The 16,509-nt window shown below is 38.5% G+C and overlaps 2 protein-coding genes across 3 annotated transcripts in view; both read left to right on the top strand.

The window, feature by feature from the left end:
- Positions 1-10,283, top strand: part of LOC113498531 (G-protein coupled receptor Mth2-like) — a 32,836-nt gene extending 22,553 nt beyond the window's left edge. For both annotated transcript variants that reach the window (XM_026878562.1, XM_026878561.1), the window contains exon 9: positions 1,824-10,283. In XM_026878562.1, the coding sequence (XP_026734363.1) occupies positions 1,824-1,827 (4 nt within the window). In that variant the 3' untranslated portion in view covers positions 1,828-10,283. The remainder of the gene's footprint in view (positions 1-1,823) is intronic.
- LOC113498775 (unc-112-related protein-like) lies at positions 9,923-14,769 on the top strand (the record flags this gene model as incomplete). Its single annotated transcript, XM_026878918.1, is given in 6 exon segments — positions 9,923-9,950; positions 10,248-10,556; positions 12,269-12,507; positions 13,261-13,496; positions 13,890-14,103; positions 14,600-14,769. Coding segments are annotated over 6 exon segments (1,196 nt in total), but the record flags the coding sequence as incomplete, so codon positions are not given.
- Positions 14,770-16,509: the final 1,740 nt, after the last annotated feature.

Genomic DNA, 16,509 nt, shown 5'->3' with positions numbered 1-16,509 from the left:
ATGGAACGATTTATGTGCTTATATGGAGTCGGCGAAAGAGAGTGAACATCGATACCAATCATGTCATTCAAGACGTAATTACCGTTATTTATTTAATTGCTGAGATATGTAGCCTCGAGTACAACATTTTCTCCTTGGTATGTAAGTAATTCATTAAAAGCTATACACGTATTTTCAAATCACCGCCTAGCTATATCGGTCAATTGTCGTAAATTACCGACCATTGACAGTCAAAGAGAACATTCAATACATTACTGAAGTTTAAAAGTCACATTTGATTTGACCGGCGCCTGCATTGCACGCATAATTAATTTGCGCAAGCGCAAGGAATCACAATAGCAGATGTTTGAACAGCTGGTGGCCATATTGGATTTTATAAATACGTCACAGTACTTTGAAAGTGCATGTGACATACTTGACACATGTTAAATGCATAGCGGAAATTACAGAGCTAGTCAGAATAATTGAATTAATTATAGAAAAGTTATAAAATATTAAATATATTCTTGTTGTATCTCACGCTCGGAAGTTCTTAGATGAGTCTTTCACTAAACAAGTGTCCAGTCAGGGGTTAACGACTTGATTGGCCAAGATGGCGATTCGCGAACGTGCTAAGTGGATGATGACGGCTCGCTAAACCTATTTTAGTAATGGGTCCAATAAATTGTGGCCATACTTCTTAGAAGTAACAAGACAAAAAATGATACATTATAATTTTTTAATAAACATTTGTAAGTTCATTGACATCTGGATAAAACAAACGGTATCGATGTGAGAAAAACTATTCCAGTGCAATGCGAAGATAAAGTATCTACATTTTATCAGTACCAACAAGTTACGAGACGTGCCACTTTCAGCCTACGCAGTCCTTTATTTTATCTACCGTCAAACATTTACGTAGCCGAGATTTCTTCTAATATCGCATTGACTTAATATTACCGAGCAAACAGCTTAGGGCTTCATCAGTCTGGTTCATTGTACCACTTCGGTATAACAGAATATTAGATCGAACATAAAGCGCTTTTAGCCCAATTTGGATGCTTCATCATATATCGATACTTTAATTATTTAGCCAGCGTCTGCTAATGGTGCGCTCGGAATCTAGGAGCTTAGTAATTGTTCCAGTAATGTTAATTGCTGTTCTCCAGTGTCGGTATCTAATTCGTGCCACGGACCGACCTGCCCAGACACGTTAATGGGAATATTTATTGACTGGCACGGTTACCGGTAGCCGGTGCCGAGAACTGCAAATAATGATAGGTTATCATAGTGACGGATTGTTCTTAATGCTTCGCAACGAGCGTAGGCATTCTGCTTCGCGGTTCTGCTATCAGTTTTTCTCGCTCGAATTTATCGGCAACAAGGATAGCAAACTAACCCAACTCGTTTTTGCAATTTATAACGCCAGGGAAGTGCACTTAACTTATTAAAATTCATGGCGTTTGGATGCTATCATCATACTTTGCATGTACTCTAAGGACCTAATTGTTGACCAATTTGTCCGTCGTTTGTGATACTCAGCAAAAGTCGTGCGTCGTTTATTTCATTGTCGAACGAATAAATGATTGGCTAATGGTTTAAGAGTTGTTTTTATGCAACTGCGTTACAATGCCGTTTCACAAATAGCTAATGCGTAATGACAGCTATTCATATAAAAGGACCACTTTCACTGTTTGCCCACAGCTTAATCAGGAGTGGGCGACAGGGAAAGCGATATGTTAATCAAAATCATCTGGATGATACTTGAATTAAATCGACCACTTGGACTAGATATTTTAATGTCTCTAAATCACTTTTAAACCATTTGTTTTTTCTCTTTACAGGTAAAGGTGAGCAATCGTCAAAAGCACATTCCTATCGTAAGTTCGTAGTGCAGTCACAATTTGGTGGAGCATTGATCGTTAAAGCCGCCGATGTGATAACACGCTTGGGTTATTTCCACGCACTAATTGGCCTCGTAAACAATACCTAACTAATTATTCGCGAACCCAATGTTGCTGATTACAATGACATAAAAGCAGCCACTAGAGACTTTATCGTTGCTTTAATCGAAACTTTACAGGAATGTTACAAGCATAAAGGTAGTAAGAAGGTAATTTTCTCACATCATGCGTGAAATATTGGATCCGACACGCTTAACCGAACAGACGAGTATAATGTTACCTATCTCATTAAATTGTATCTTTTCAAAACTTTCTGATGTAAAATCAGCACCGTTCGACATGTCTCGATGTAATAATGTTCCATTCGTATCATATTAATATCAGTTGCCCTCTTGGGCTACTTTGACAAAAGAAAGCTTGCATCGACGGCTTCCGCATCCCACGCCATTTAAATTGCGTTTCATATAATCTGCCACGCATATTTAAATAGTGTAGGCTGGTTAAGCTATTTCAATGATATAATATCAAGTTTGTTGATATGATGAATTAAGATGAATTCTATAAATTGTCTTTGCGGACCAGCGCCAACCGGAACTTACATTAATCTTTTGTCTCCTTCTAGCTGTAATCTCATACAGACTTCTTTGAAAAACAGTTAACGTTACCACTACTGTTATCATACTGAATATCAGTTTCACAATCATTGATTAAGAAACTGACACTATGTGGATTAAAATTAGAAGAATAATGATTGCTAGTTACTTGAAACTCGATATGTTCTCATGAAACAGTCACTTGCCATGCGTAAACATCCCTAATCTAAATTGGTCGTGTATTGTATTATCCATTCACAAATAAAGCAGTAACACTTATCTTATCTCCTCCGGTATCAAATAGAAACGAGTGTGAACTTCTTTCACTACGTCCAACGGTAACATGTCAATAAAATCATTTTATCAATGGAGATACGCGATCACTGAGACCTCCAATTCTTAATTCCGTGTGGGCGTTGAATTAATTCCACATATTTCTTTGTTAATTTCAGTACCATCAAAAGGTAATTAATCAAATTTCTGTGCCGTTACGATAATGTTTTTTAAATGCCGTGTTTGAACATCATTACCATTTTTTATATTTTCATGTCATGTCATTCTTAGATTACAGTGTGTTTTTAAACGAGTGTTGTTTTTTGGTGTGTATGAAATGTTTGTCGTCACGCAACGGTTTAAAGAAATTCGACCTGTTATTTCAGATGTGCTTCCTGTATAAGATGCGAGTAAGTTTGTTATGCTGTTGTCGTTTCGCTAACGGTGCGTCCCCACGTGTTCCATTGTTCTGTAGCTTCCCATGATTTCGTAATTTACTGTTGCGTTTCACGCTTTCTTCCTTGTCAGTCATCAAACAATCATGTTTGTTTACGCATGATTATGTTTGTTGACATCTTGACAGAAACGTTTATAGTGTTACCACAAATAACGTCTTACGTAAGTGTTTTAATAAGTTGCTTTCACATTTTGTAATTACATGTGACAGCTATAGATTTATACACTTACAATTTTATCTTTACTAGACTGAGTGTAAAAGTAATTTTTATTTCTTACATTATTATCGAATTTTGCGTGTGCGGCTAATTGAAGTTGACGTGGGCCGAAACTGTTCACGAGGCATTGAAAACGGGTCAATTTAACCCATTAAACTGAATCGATTACGATCTGAGCGTAGATGCTTATGTATACAATACTGTAATCGTTGTGCAGACCGGTAACCACTGGCCAACCTTCGCTGGGGACTTTAAGTACGACACCGGACATTCAGTCTTGACGCTAAAGCAATAAAATTCCTAATTTATTACCACCATTTCAAGTAAGTAGGACGATTGTACTCGCGCATTAACAAATATGAATTCAACCTCCTAGAGATAAGATCTTTTCTCACTGATTCTCACGTGCCCATGCATGAGTAGTTTATCGATAAATTTCATTTTATTTATACTGAAGGTATTGTTGGATCTTGTTGTTTTATTGATGTACAGTTTCCGATTTGTGGTTTATGTCCTTTTAGGAATGTAACCAACACAGCGTAGGCTCGCCTACTACAGTTTTTATACTCAGCTATTGACAAAGCTAATCAATCGCTTAAGTGTCGCCACAAATACTGGCAACAAGGTCGCCAGTGATATAATTTCCATATATGTGAGGCCTTACTTTAATAGCCTTATTGAAATCAAAATATACATCCATTATAGCTCCAAATTATGAGATCTCTAAGTCTAATATTTATAATCTTTAAGAATTCCAAAGGGACCTTACAACTTACAACTGCAGGCAGTAAATAAGTACGACCAATAGAACCAACAACTTTGGAATGTAAATAGAATCGTCCGTTAGATTGGCAAATTAGTCTTGGAATAAGCGTTTCCTCATGAGTTAACATATATTAGAAACAAGGAAAACGAGGAATGACCGTATAAGGCAAATTATTCTATTTAAATCATTCGAAACTAACTGTAATTGAATAATGTATTTTAATTGTAACGTTGGTCGGTTGAGCTTATCTAAAATCAACAATGACTAATACAACTGATTACATGGAAACTATTCGAAGCGTGCATCCATTAACTATGACCACTGACGCAAACCTCATTGCTTACAGCTCATTACGCCTATTGTAATAACTATGGACGTCAGCGCACTAAGTTAAGATTATAACGTTTAGTTCCATTGCATTCACAATCACTGTCAGAAATATGTTTCTATGTAATAAGAGCCTTCTCTATGAGATGATGCAAGATATTTCATTACAAATGTGGAAATAGAACGCATTAGCGGTGCCCGTGTTCATTCTAAACACCCACATGCTTTCCTGTGTCATCAATCAATCAGAAACTAACAATCAATGTCTATATCAATTGTGCTCAGCGATTTTTTATCCTTTGCTGATCGGCATCCCTTTCCACAATTATCTTTGAATTTTAATTACAGTGTCGGTCTTGCGACTGTCATTGCATCCTTTGATTAATTACGCGAGTTCAATTAAGTTCATCTCGTTACAGATGAGATCTCTATGACGCACTATGCATCGAGTATTACTGATGGGTTTCGATTATTTTTAGTGTATTCTACGGCTGAGATATTAAGTTTAAATAAATAGTACTATTTCTGACTGTTAATGCCTGGATAAAGGTTACTATTATTGCCACACGGTGATCAGGTGCTGTAACACCGCCTGCACGACGGAAGCTGTGGGCGGCGACCGGGGCGTGCGCCTACGCCGCTGTGGCTGTGATTATGTCACCCATACCTTCTCATCATATAAGGACAGCTGTGCGGAATCCCACAACTCATTATAGTAACGCACCGATAATTACAGTTTTATCACCTACCAGTTTCTCATTATTTAAAATCCACATTCTAAGAAAGCTAGTTAAACCGATTTTAACATTCGTTTAAGGTTATTTATGTCCAAGGATTGTAAAATGGTCTCATTATGCATTTTTAGAATAACCAAAAATACTTTTAAAATCCGTTAATTTAATCCCGGCGCTCGTTTGTAATAATTTATTACGTAATAATCGTTAAACAAAATCTGGTATTTCTATACCTGCTTACCGTTTACTTGGCACGTGTTTACCATAGAGAATAGAACGTATGCCTATTTATATTCATCAAACCAATAGTCATGCGCTTCATCCATTAAGCAACAGTAGCTGTGTATAGTAAACAAACAAAATATTCATTTTCGGACCTATACCAAGCTTCTGACTTTGTTAATAAAGACTTTCCGGTAAAGGAATATGGTTTAAAATATGAATTACGTCAAGAGACTTAAGTTGTTCTGCGCTTAAGCTGTTTACGGCTGCTGCCATAATCTCAAAGCGGATCTCTGTATGTCTTGTGTAAACCTGGGCTGTAGATCATAAGGTGTACCGCAAGGAGTGCACGGGGGACCTTTACTGGCGAAACCGACTTGTCTGGGATATATCTTATGATGCCAACTGATTTATGAGTATCGTGCATCTTTTGCCTAATATCTGTATGCTTGATTCTTACATGGACAAAACACAAAACGTGTATAACTTAAAGTATACTTGTAGAATTTCACGATATCTCCATAAACATTGATTTAGCAGGACAGTGTCGCATTGAAATTGGTTACTAAAGTAAATCTGTCAATATAAACAAAACGTTCTACGAGTGCGCGTGCGCTCGTGTTTGCTCCCTTCTTGTTTTACGAGACTCGAAGATTTATTTACAATTAGTGAAGATAACGGTTAGTTTCATTACTTGGCCTGTTTTGTGTTTACCCTACTTACTGTTTTGTGTAAAGTTAAATTACTAACTCTTTAGCTGGCGTCGTACATTAAGTTGAATATGTTACCATACATGTAAAATACTACGGTGTTATTGTACTCATATGGATCCATTGCCACAGTTTTATGGATGCACAGTCTTCCTTATAGTGTTTCTTGAACTCAATTGCAAAGTTAAGCACTACAGATACGTGTTAAAATGTGCCTGATTGTATCTCATCTGGTATTCCGATTGTAAAATACTCCTACTTTAGGGGCAACACGCTTGTGTGAGAAAATATCCCAATATAAAAAACGACCACTGACATTGTCTTTAAAGCTTAAGATTGAAATATGTGTAGTCTAGACTACTGTTCACTCCTTATTGTTTTTCGCATAATGCTCAACTATAAATCATTCTATCCTATTTACAATTTTAAACGCAACATTGAATCCATTAATAATGGTTGCAGTACACAAAGGCTTCAAAGAATTTCGCAACACAGTCAAGCGTGGCTTGAGAGTAATAAAATAGGCGAGTCGTCCTACATTCATAATTTATAATTTAGCAGAAGCGATCGTTCTAGTTTCTTGATCGTATGAACCTATTTATTAAATTGTTTTTGTGTATTATGTAAACATAATTGAGTACTAAAATAGATAGTCTGAATATTCATGTTAATGTTGCGATGTAATAAGTGTAATAACGATAAATTTAATATATCCTAGTAAATATATGTACAATAGATATATGCATATAGAATAAACCAAGTCCAAAAAAAAAACATCGTATTCAGTAAGTCATATTAAAGTACTATTTTTTATTTGTTACATCTTAATTGCGTCCCCATATGTTCTTTCACTGTTATTTTTTGCTACTCTCCTTTCATTTAACTTAGCGTGTAACTTATCATTATTAACTATGGTTACTTTACAGACTGTACTACTGCCACTTGAACTGGTTATGCCATGTCTGGGTTATTTAATATTATCTTATCTCCTTTCTTCGTACGCGAGGTGCACACGTTAATATTTTATTACGCTGAGCTGTCAACACATTATAATGTCGAGACGGCGCAGAAAGTGTCTGCCACCAGAAATAAACTATCTTGTCCCACATAGCTGTCGATAAGGCCCAGAATACAAACCAATTAGCATGGGGCCTTACGAAACAATGTTTTCTTAAAGAACTGCGTGAAATATTACAAAACACATCTGTGGTTTGCAGTTCCTTAGAAAAATGGGGCGTCTTTATGAATGCTCGTGTTTTGTGGAAACAGTTGTCATTCCACCAACAGCTTAGTAAGTTTTTATGCATCCAATGATTTATTCGTTTCTTCTTGTTCAAGAAAAACCCAGCCTTAAATGAAATCTCTTTTAGGAATATCCCTAATCCTGTTATCTACACGTTCTTAGAAATGATTCTCTTATAGATGTATCGGAAAAAATGTTTTACAGACGTCAAACGCATTAAGATCTATATCTAGTAAGGTGCTATACTATGAAGTTATGGTATCGGCGCCTCTACGTAGGGCCACTATCGGCCATATAAGGCGCAACGCGAGTAACCGCAAGAATAATTAATTGATCTTTAAGAGCCTTGGGCATGAATACGATTAAATAAGTGATCGTTAAAATATTTTGAAATAATTACAAGATAACTTACGTACTACTTGCATTTACCCCGTTTCACCTTGTACATTTAGTTATCTGTTACGCTTATCGTCTTGCAAATTATCTCAACTATAAACATCGAGAATTGCAAATATCGGATCGTGGATGTACTTTATTACTCGCGCACATCCTCCTTATTTGTATACCTTGACGTTTTCTCTATTGGGTACAACAACATTTTAGCCAATCTTCGTAACGTGAGGAAACATGTTTCCAACAAAGGTATTTTAGAATCCCAAAGTATGTCTTAGGCAAGAAATCACACTACGTGATCGGGGTGGTAAAATTGCGAAAGCTGTGGATGCCAAACGCGTCTTTCCAACTTATCTTGCAACAAATATGGTCATACACTCGGCAGGAGTCGAACTGGCTATCTATGTGCATTGTTACTAGTAATGTGTTTAGTGTGTTTACGCCTCGATAATGATGAACGACGTTTGTATGTTCGCCATGTCTTGAATATAATACATAAATTAAAATTCTAATTGGATGCGAACTCGATGTATCGATATCCTAGAAGCTTGGGATGATAATCATGTTGGAATTTTTCTGAGAAAACAAAAACCTTGGTTCTTGTCTGAGAAGCATCGGAAACAAAAAAAAATAAGTAAACAACAAAACAAACAGCTCTTGAGTTACGACCGCAGCGTTTCGCTTCGCAGATGCACAGCGCAGCGTTCATGCATTTTGACATTGTGACCCACACAAATAATACAGTTTACAAGTACATGCGGGTATAATACTTATAAAGTAGTGATCGATGGGGTGACGTCATCGACATTGGCTCATTATAGAAAAACGTGCTGGTAATCTGTCACGTTTTCCTAGAAATAAAATATAACATTATGAATCAGTGTCTCTGTACCATTATTTATCATTTCCGTATACCGTTCAGATTTCTCCTATTTTTTTATCATCAGCTGTTAATCATGTCGAACGTTTAGAAATCATTGACCTCCTTGTTGAAGTCTAATGTTTTATTTGATTCATAAACTTGATTCTAAATTTGGTGTTCGCTCACTGATATCACTCCTGCATTTAAACCTTGACACGACCCGTCCAATATTTTCAATTCTATCTCCTTATGCCTCGACAGTTTATTTATATCCAGTGCAACTGAATGGTTCATGTTTATAAATAATGTTCTACATTCTAAAACAAAGGCTGATGCGTTTCTTCGAAATAAAAACATGTCAACAGGCACAATAGCGGCGGTTGTGGTTGTCCCTTATTTAACGAGTACTAAAAGTGGTCATTATAAAGCTATGAACGCATTCTAATCGGTGCTTGACGGGACCAAAATGAGTTGAGAGTTCATCGGTGGTCGTAATATTTTTATAATTATAGCGACGCAATCATTAATGTCTTTTCTGGACATTTCTATGGTACGTATTTTATAATGATTCTCTATACCATTGAAAGCGAACTCATTAAATATTCGTATAAAGTTTGAGTGTCAAAAACATGTTTCAGGTTCAAAAATAACTTAGTCTGTCATTTTACATTTAATATTAGTCACGTGTAAGTACTCTAAAAACCTTTGTTTACTGCAAAAATGTGTACATTACAACGACAGATATAACTTATTATTATTGTCGAGATATTCATGCAATGAACGCGGTAAATTATTACATTATCCTCAACCGTAACAATACTTTAATTGTACATGTCGACAAAAACACCGACCTTAATACACGATTAAGTCTATAATGCAGCCTACTAAACAAAATATTACGGTCTAATGAATTTCCAATAACGCACCTCGAAAGAGTAACAATCTAAAGGTTTTTCTAGCAATGACTCATAGCAATTAGATGCCACGATTTGTTCATCTATACTCGAAGCTAACTCGTGAGTCACAGTTCAACTGTAACCGAACGAATTTAACGCTAGTAAAGAAAACCAGCGTAGTGGAACCTCCCCTGCGCTTTCAACAAGAGGAATGAGGGTTCAAAGTGAAGCTCTACAATGTCTGAGAGTTCATCCTGTGGTCCCGTGACGTCATTACATCGATAGTCTTTTTGTCGATAACGTCGTTCGCCAGATGATGAACCTTTTTTATTTTATTTCAGCTATAATGACAGCCATGTGCACTTCAAGGGCAGGTTTAGTACACTCGTCTTGTCCGTTCATTCATTAAGTTTTCTTGCGTACACTGAGAAAAGGCTTGTTATTCCAGTTTAGTATCTACTTAGTTATTTTAACAGGTACTTTTACAACGTTTTCTCTGTTTTTACATTATTTTTATTGCACCGTACATGGATTTTGTGTATAATGAAGAGACTTGTGACTTTATGGATGTACTTGCTAACTCTCACGATGGATCAGTAATATTTTCCCATGTGTTTTCGTCGGATGTAGGCTTCTTAGTTTATTTTTGATATAAAGTAAAGATGTGTAAGGAGTATCAAAAACACATTGTATAATTCTCCAACTATATTCACACGAAAATTCAACAATAACTTTTCTCTTTCCAGAATACAAAAAGGATTGGTCTGATCACGCTCTATGGTGGCCGACTCGCAACAAATGGCTCTCCCGGCCGAAGCACACCCTGGACCAGTACGGGGTCCACGCGGACGCCGCCCTCCACTTCACTCCGATGCACAAACCCCTCAGGATCCAGCTGCCGGACCTCAGATACATCCACTGCAAGATCGACTTCTCCATTGACACGTTCAGCGCTGTTGTACAACTATGCAAAAGTCTCGGTGAGTTTGTTAGATGTTGTTATAGATATTAGTAGTATAGTTAGTGTTCATTCTATTTGATTGAGTCTTGCAATCGCCTCTCGTTAGTTTCAATAAGACTTGAGTATGACTTTTGGTTTTGGAATATTCAAGGTAGTTCGGGAAAAGTGTGGAATGGCAAAAGACAGAATAATCTTACAATAGAAGATGTATTATATGTTCTCGCCTTTCTAGCGTCTCTTTCTTAGTTTTAGACAAAAGTACCAAGTTATTAGACAGCATAATACTTCCTTAACGGGAGATTTTAACAGACACTTTAAGAGAAATAGCCTTTAAATCCAATCAGTTACATAGAAACCTACACAATCTAGCAAACAATACATGTTATGGGTAGTCACCGTCGCTTAATGTCGTAAAGGTTATATTTATTTTTACGGCAAAACTTTAACGTTTACATCGTTACTGTCTCGTACTCGAGCCCAATTTTATTTCTTACATGACATAACAAGATCTAATTCAACATTTTATTGTATCTTTGGGATGTCAATCCTCGTAAAGTTTATCAAGGCATCTACCATCATCACTTTAAGAAAGACTTTTGCAGTTGTGAAAGCGAGACAAAACACTGCACGACGTATAGCGGCGTTCCTTTTCCACACTGATATCTATTTTATTTCAACAGTTAATGGTAGGCCCTTAGGTCGTAAAATTCGTACACTGATGCGTTAAGGGCTTGTGACATGAGTTAAGAGTTCATGTCACAAAATAAAAGCGACGCAATTAGTTTTTCCAACTTTCTAGTATCTTTGATTTTCTTTACTGATTATCTTTATAGTTAAGAGTCGTTTGGCTATAAAGAGGTCAACTGTAACTGGAAAATAGGAATGACGACTGGGTATACAAAGTTAAAGTCTACCTTGTCGCAAAGTTAGATAAATAAAAATATTAGACATATTTTTGCGTTGTTCTGAACAAATAAATTTTGCAAAGAAATCATTGTTGTTGTTTAAGAGAAATTAACAACAGTCAATGCTTAATTATTAAACTAATTAATGTGTTGTGTCAATAGCATTTTAATAACTTTGGAAGGAATCTATAGCCTAGTGTGCCTTGTAACCACATATCTCTTTATCCTTTTGGAAACCGTCGTGATTGTATGCCGACATTTTGTTGTCCGAACTATTGTAGCCAACCTGGTCACGCATTATAACTCTAAATAATGAGCTTCACTCATAGCTCGGCCGTGACGGTTCCGTATGCTATAACGATCGTTTACAAAAATACTACGACGCAATATTTGATATCAGACCTTATTATATTGGGTCAAGAACAAAATCCCTATTTTAAAGTAAAACTGAAATAATGTATGAGTACGAGAAAATATTTACTTAATCACTATTTGTGCAATGGTCTTATGTTTGTTTGTTCAGCTGAATTTGCGCATATTACTCATTTATTAGCTATTTCTGGAAAAAAATATTCAATGTTAGGGCTGACAAGTTAACCAGGGTTATATTTCTTGTAGTCATATTATTTCTCCTTTTTTGCGAAGCCCTTTCATATGATAGATGTTCGATCGTTTCAAGGGGCCAAGAAAGTCCTCGAACCGTACGAAATCCTCATTCCCGCGCGTCGGCGAATTAACACAAAAGCTTATGCAAAACCCTGGTATTAAAATAATCCAAATCAATCTTCATCTATGTAACTAATATCTTTTTCGTCTTATTCTACAGGCATAAGACATCCAGAAGAACTGTCTCTCTGCTACCCCTTAGAGCCGTCACATCTCAAACAGAACTACCAGAATCTGAAAGAGGCGAAGAGGATAAAGTCTTCGCAGCCTCCAGACACGAACACGTTCATAGCGGCCACCAGAGGCTCCTCCAACAGCCTGGACAGGTCTAACGGACCCTGCCCTGCGACCCCACCGCCGCCGCGGTCCCTTTCCGCTACCCCCGTGGCTTCGCAACAAGTGAGTATGGTTTTTGGGTAGATAGACTGATGGAATAAATGTTGTAGGATCAAATTGGAGTGGTATATGAGCTTTGGAAAGCAATGTTTGTCTATAGTGATTCGAAACTTGATATTTTGCAGAAGTTTTCATAAGTTTTGAATTTGAATTAAATTCGAGTACCTAATGATCCCTATTTTCATTTTTGCGCATAAAATGAGCAACCGAATGAGATTTATTTCATCAACTTTCCCTTTCCTTCAATATCCACTCACATTAAGGTATTACGACCATTCTCCATCTATTTATAATAGTTAGCTAAACAAGAAGAATGCACCCGAGTGCATCTGTTTTATATAGTTTACGTAACGTGATTAACGTTAACTTTATATCATAAATTATACTGGTTTTGATCGCGTTCACCATAACTTTTGGAGTATAAACTAACAAACGGTCTTTCATGACGGACCTGGGGTTATAAAATGAGATTAACATTTCTTTGTGAGTTCTAAAATAGCTTTATGATTTTGGTCTCTTTGAGGCTGAGGTTGCATCAAGAAAGGATACTATATATCATAAAATATACGCCTACTTTATTAAACTTAACTTAATTTGACTTAAGCTAGATTTCAGGGAATATAGCTTTATTGAGTAAATATGTAATCTTTTTGGCTTACAACAACAATAAAAACAAATATTGCAACCATCGATATGAGATACTAAGCAAGTTAATTTATCGATAAATTAATTATAAACAAATGTCTTCGTCTACAGAACGGCACACTTCGCCGGTATGGCGACACCGCCCTTCCATCAAAGTACAGCACCCAGAGCGACGGGTCCAGCGACGGCGGTTACTGCTCCACTCCGCCCCGGGCCGCGTCCCTGGACGCCCTGGATTCCCTGGGCAACTTGTCCCTGGCTGACTCCCCAATGGAACCTGACAGCCAGTCCAGGGAGTCGCTCCTGACACCCAAGTCTCTCATGGAACGTGCTAGAATGAACGTCGGGTAAGTCATTTGTGTTTGTAGTAAAATAAAATCTGGGTTTATTGTAAATGAAGTGACTAATTAGAAATAGAATAGATGAATAGGAGGAAAAAATAAGCTGTGCCTATTATGATGATTCGTCATAAACGTACAATAGAATGAGGTAGTAACGTTTCCAAAATTGAAGATCTGTTTAACAGTTGTACTAATTTGGTATCTAATTCTTTAAAGCACTCAAAAACCACTAAAAAATAATGTAGACACCCATTTTATAAGTACTAAGTTCTGAAGAGACATTTTAGTTGGTCGGTCGCTTAACGCTGTAATGTAACATAATTTATCTAGTTAGGGGTGATCATATAAATTAATACTTAATTAATTTTTAGTCTAACCAATATCTATTTCCTTCCCCAGTTGGCTAGACTCCTCTCTATCCATAATGGAGCAATACGTCCGTGAGGCAGACACACTGCAGCTGCGGTTCAAGTTTTACTCATTCTTCGACCTGAATGCGCGCGCGCAGGACGCGACCCGACTCAACCAGCTGTACCAGCAGGCGCGCTGGCAGATCCTCAACCAAGAGGTCCAGTGCACTGAGGAAGAGATGCTGCTGTTTGCAGCTTTACAGGTGAATGTTTTAAAAGGGAATTTATTGTAACGGAATAAGGTTGGAAATTGTGAGAATGGAAGTATTTTGTAGTGTTTCAATTAACCAATCAACTAAGCCTATGGTCCACCGCTAAACAATGGACTTCCCCACATTGCGCCACATAGTCGGGGATAGGACAAATCCGTCAAGCTACTGTACATAAAGTCCAAGAATCTACAATACATCTAGTTTTACAGGGAAAGGGAAACTTAATTTCCTTCCTTTTTCAACTAATTTACCCCCAAAACCTTAATTAACTAAATTTAACAGATACGCGGAATTATCCAATGCTAGTAACACGGATATACATCCCTTATGATATTGAATAAGTATCTCTACCCCGTCAATGATTGAAAAATAAGTCGAAAAAGGTGAATTTGCACTATTAAGTAATCCATTTGCTGCACTTCGCATTCGCACTCTTTCTATCACAACTCTATTTCCATTTCACTTATACCATCACAATTACCCACAGCTACAAATTGAGCTCCAAACCCTGGCCGGCGGTAGTGCAGAAGCAGAAGGCGCGGGCGACACATCCACAGGGCCCGACGATGACATCGACGCGGCGCTCAGCGAGCTGCAGGCGCAGCTGGAGGGGGCCCCCGCGCCACGCCCCGACATCACGCAGGTGCCAGAGCTCACTGGGTACCTGAAGTACCTCAGGTAATACTCCCAACACTTCAAGTATCGACATTAAGTTATAGATGTGAAGGTTCATTATTATATGCACCTGTCATTTTATAATGTGAAGGTATATTCAGGCCTAAGTGGTGTTCGTTACGGTCTGCGATGGGAAACGGTCAATGTATTGACGTTATGTTACTTTCATACCGAAAAGGTGTTAGAATAAAGCTCTGTTTAAGTGAGTAAAGAGTGTAATCCGCGCGATATGATCTTCTGCCGCAGTTTTTACGTTCTTGCAGCGAATTACACTCCTGTCGGAATTTTGTTTCCTTTGTTGTAAAGAGTAATACGAAATTAATTTAAATACTATTTTTTATTTTATTTTATTAACCAAAAATGTTGTAGCCATTTTGAGCAGTTCAAGATTATCTATGTGTTGTCTTGATAAACCAAATCAGCTTTATAAACCGGGGTTTACCAGTTTACCTTGGTGTTAATTATAAGTTATATGTTGTAACGGTGAGGGCCGCACAGGTAGGCTGTGCGGACCGTTAACCAATTAGGGAGAAAGAAAACCAGAGGTAGATCTCCAAAAAGGTCTTTAATGGAACTAGGTCCGGCTAGGTCGCGGGTTTGTGGCACAGGTAATTAAGTCCTCGCTTTTATATGAGTGAGGGGGTACCGTCCCTGGGGGCCCCACGTTGGGCGCCACTGTAACGGTGAGGGCCGCACAGGTAGGCTGTGCGGACCGTTAACCAATTAGGGAGAAAGAAAACCAGAGGTAGATCTCCAAAAAGGTCTTTAATGGAACTAGGTCCGGCTAGGTCGCGGGTTTGTGGCACAGGTAATTAAGTCCTCGCTTTTATATGAGTGAGGGGGTACCGTCCCTGGGGGGTCCACGTAGGGTGCCCGGTGAGCTGGCTGAAGCTGCACGGAAGCTGGCTGAAGATGGCTGAGCGGCCCGGTGAGCGGGCAGAGGCTGGCTGAGCGGCACGGAAGCTGGATGAGCGGCCCGGGAGCTGGCTGTAGCTGCCCAGAAGCTGGGGTCGCTGGCGTGACAACGGCCGCGGCCACCAGTAGGTGCTTAGCCGCCGGCTGGAGAGCGGGACCCGCAGAAGGTAGTGGGACGGCGGTAACCCGTAGGGTGACCCCTGGAAGCGTGCATAGAGGTGCGTAGGTTAGCGGTGCCGAAGATGTTGGCCCGCATGCGATGTGGATGCTCCCCTAGTGGTCCCCAGGGCAGCACAGAGGCAGGGAAAGGGAAAGCTCACACATCGCAGCGGTTTACAAGGCAGATGGGTGCAATGACACGTGCTCAAGGCTGATGCAATAAAGTGCTTACACTATCCAGAGCTCATTTTAGCCTTTAAAGGGGTGGCAGGAGGCTAGTAACAGCTGAAGGCACACTGAGTATTCACTTAACACTATGAGAACAAGGGCAATGCAGCCCGCATGCATGGGATAACCTAAGACCGCGTGGTCGGCCAAGCGAGCGAAACAGAACAAGCAGAATGGGATTAAATATGTGAAAATTAATATGAAGTAGGCTATCCCGTACACGGCACACACTTAGTTTAGCAATATACATAGAAACTCACCCAAGATTGGGGTATAATTACATCTTAGGAGTCGTGGCAGCAGCGCCAGTTATGGCGATCGAGAGGGAATGTGACGTAGCCTCTCACATCTTGACGTTTAGGCACTAGGGTGGACCACTGTCGCCGCGTCCATGGACAATTAGTAAGTTGGCCATAGACG

This window comes from Trichoplusia ni, chromosome 11 (assembly GCF_003590095.1).
Source record: "Trichoplusia ni isolate ovarian cell line Hi5 chromosome 11, tn1, whole genome shotgun sequence".
In the NCBI taxonomy this organism is placed as follows: Eukaryota; Metazoa; Arthropoda; class Insecta; order Lepidoptera; family Noctuidae; genus Trichoplusia; species Trichoplusia ni.
This window is presented reverse-complemented; position numbering and strand designations above follow the sequence as displayed.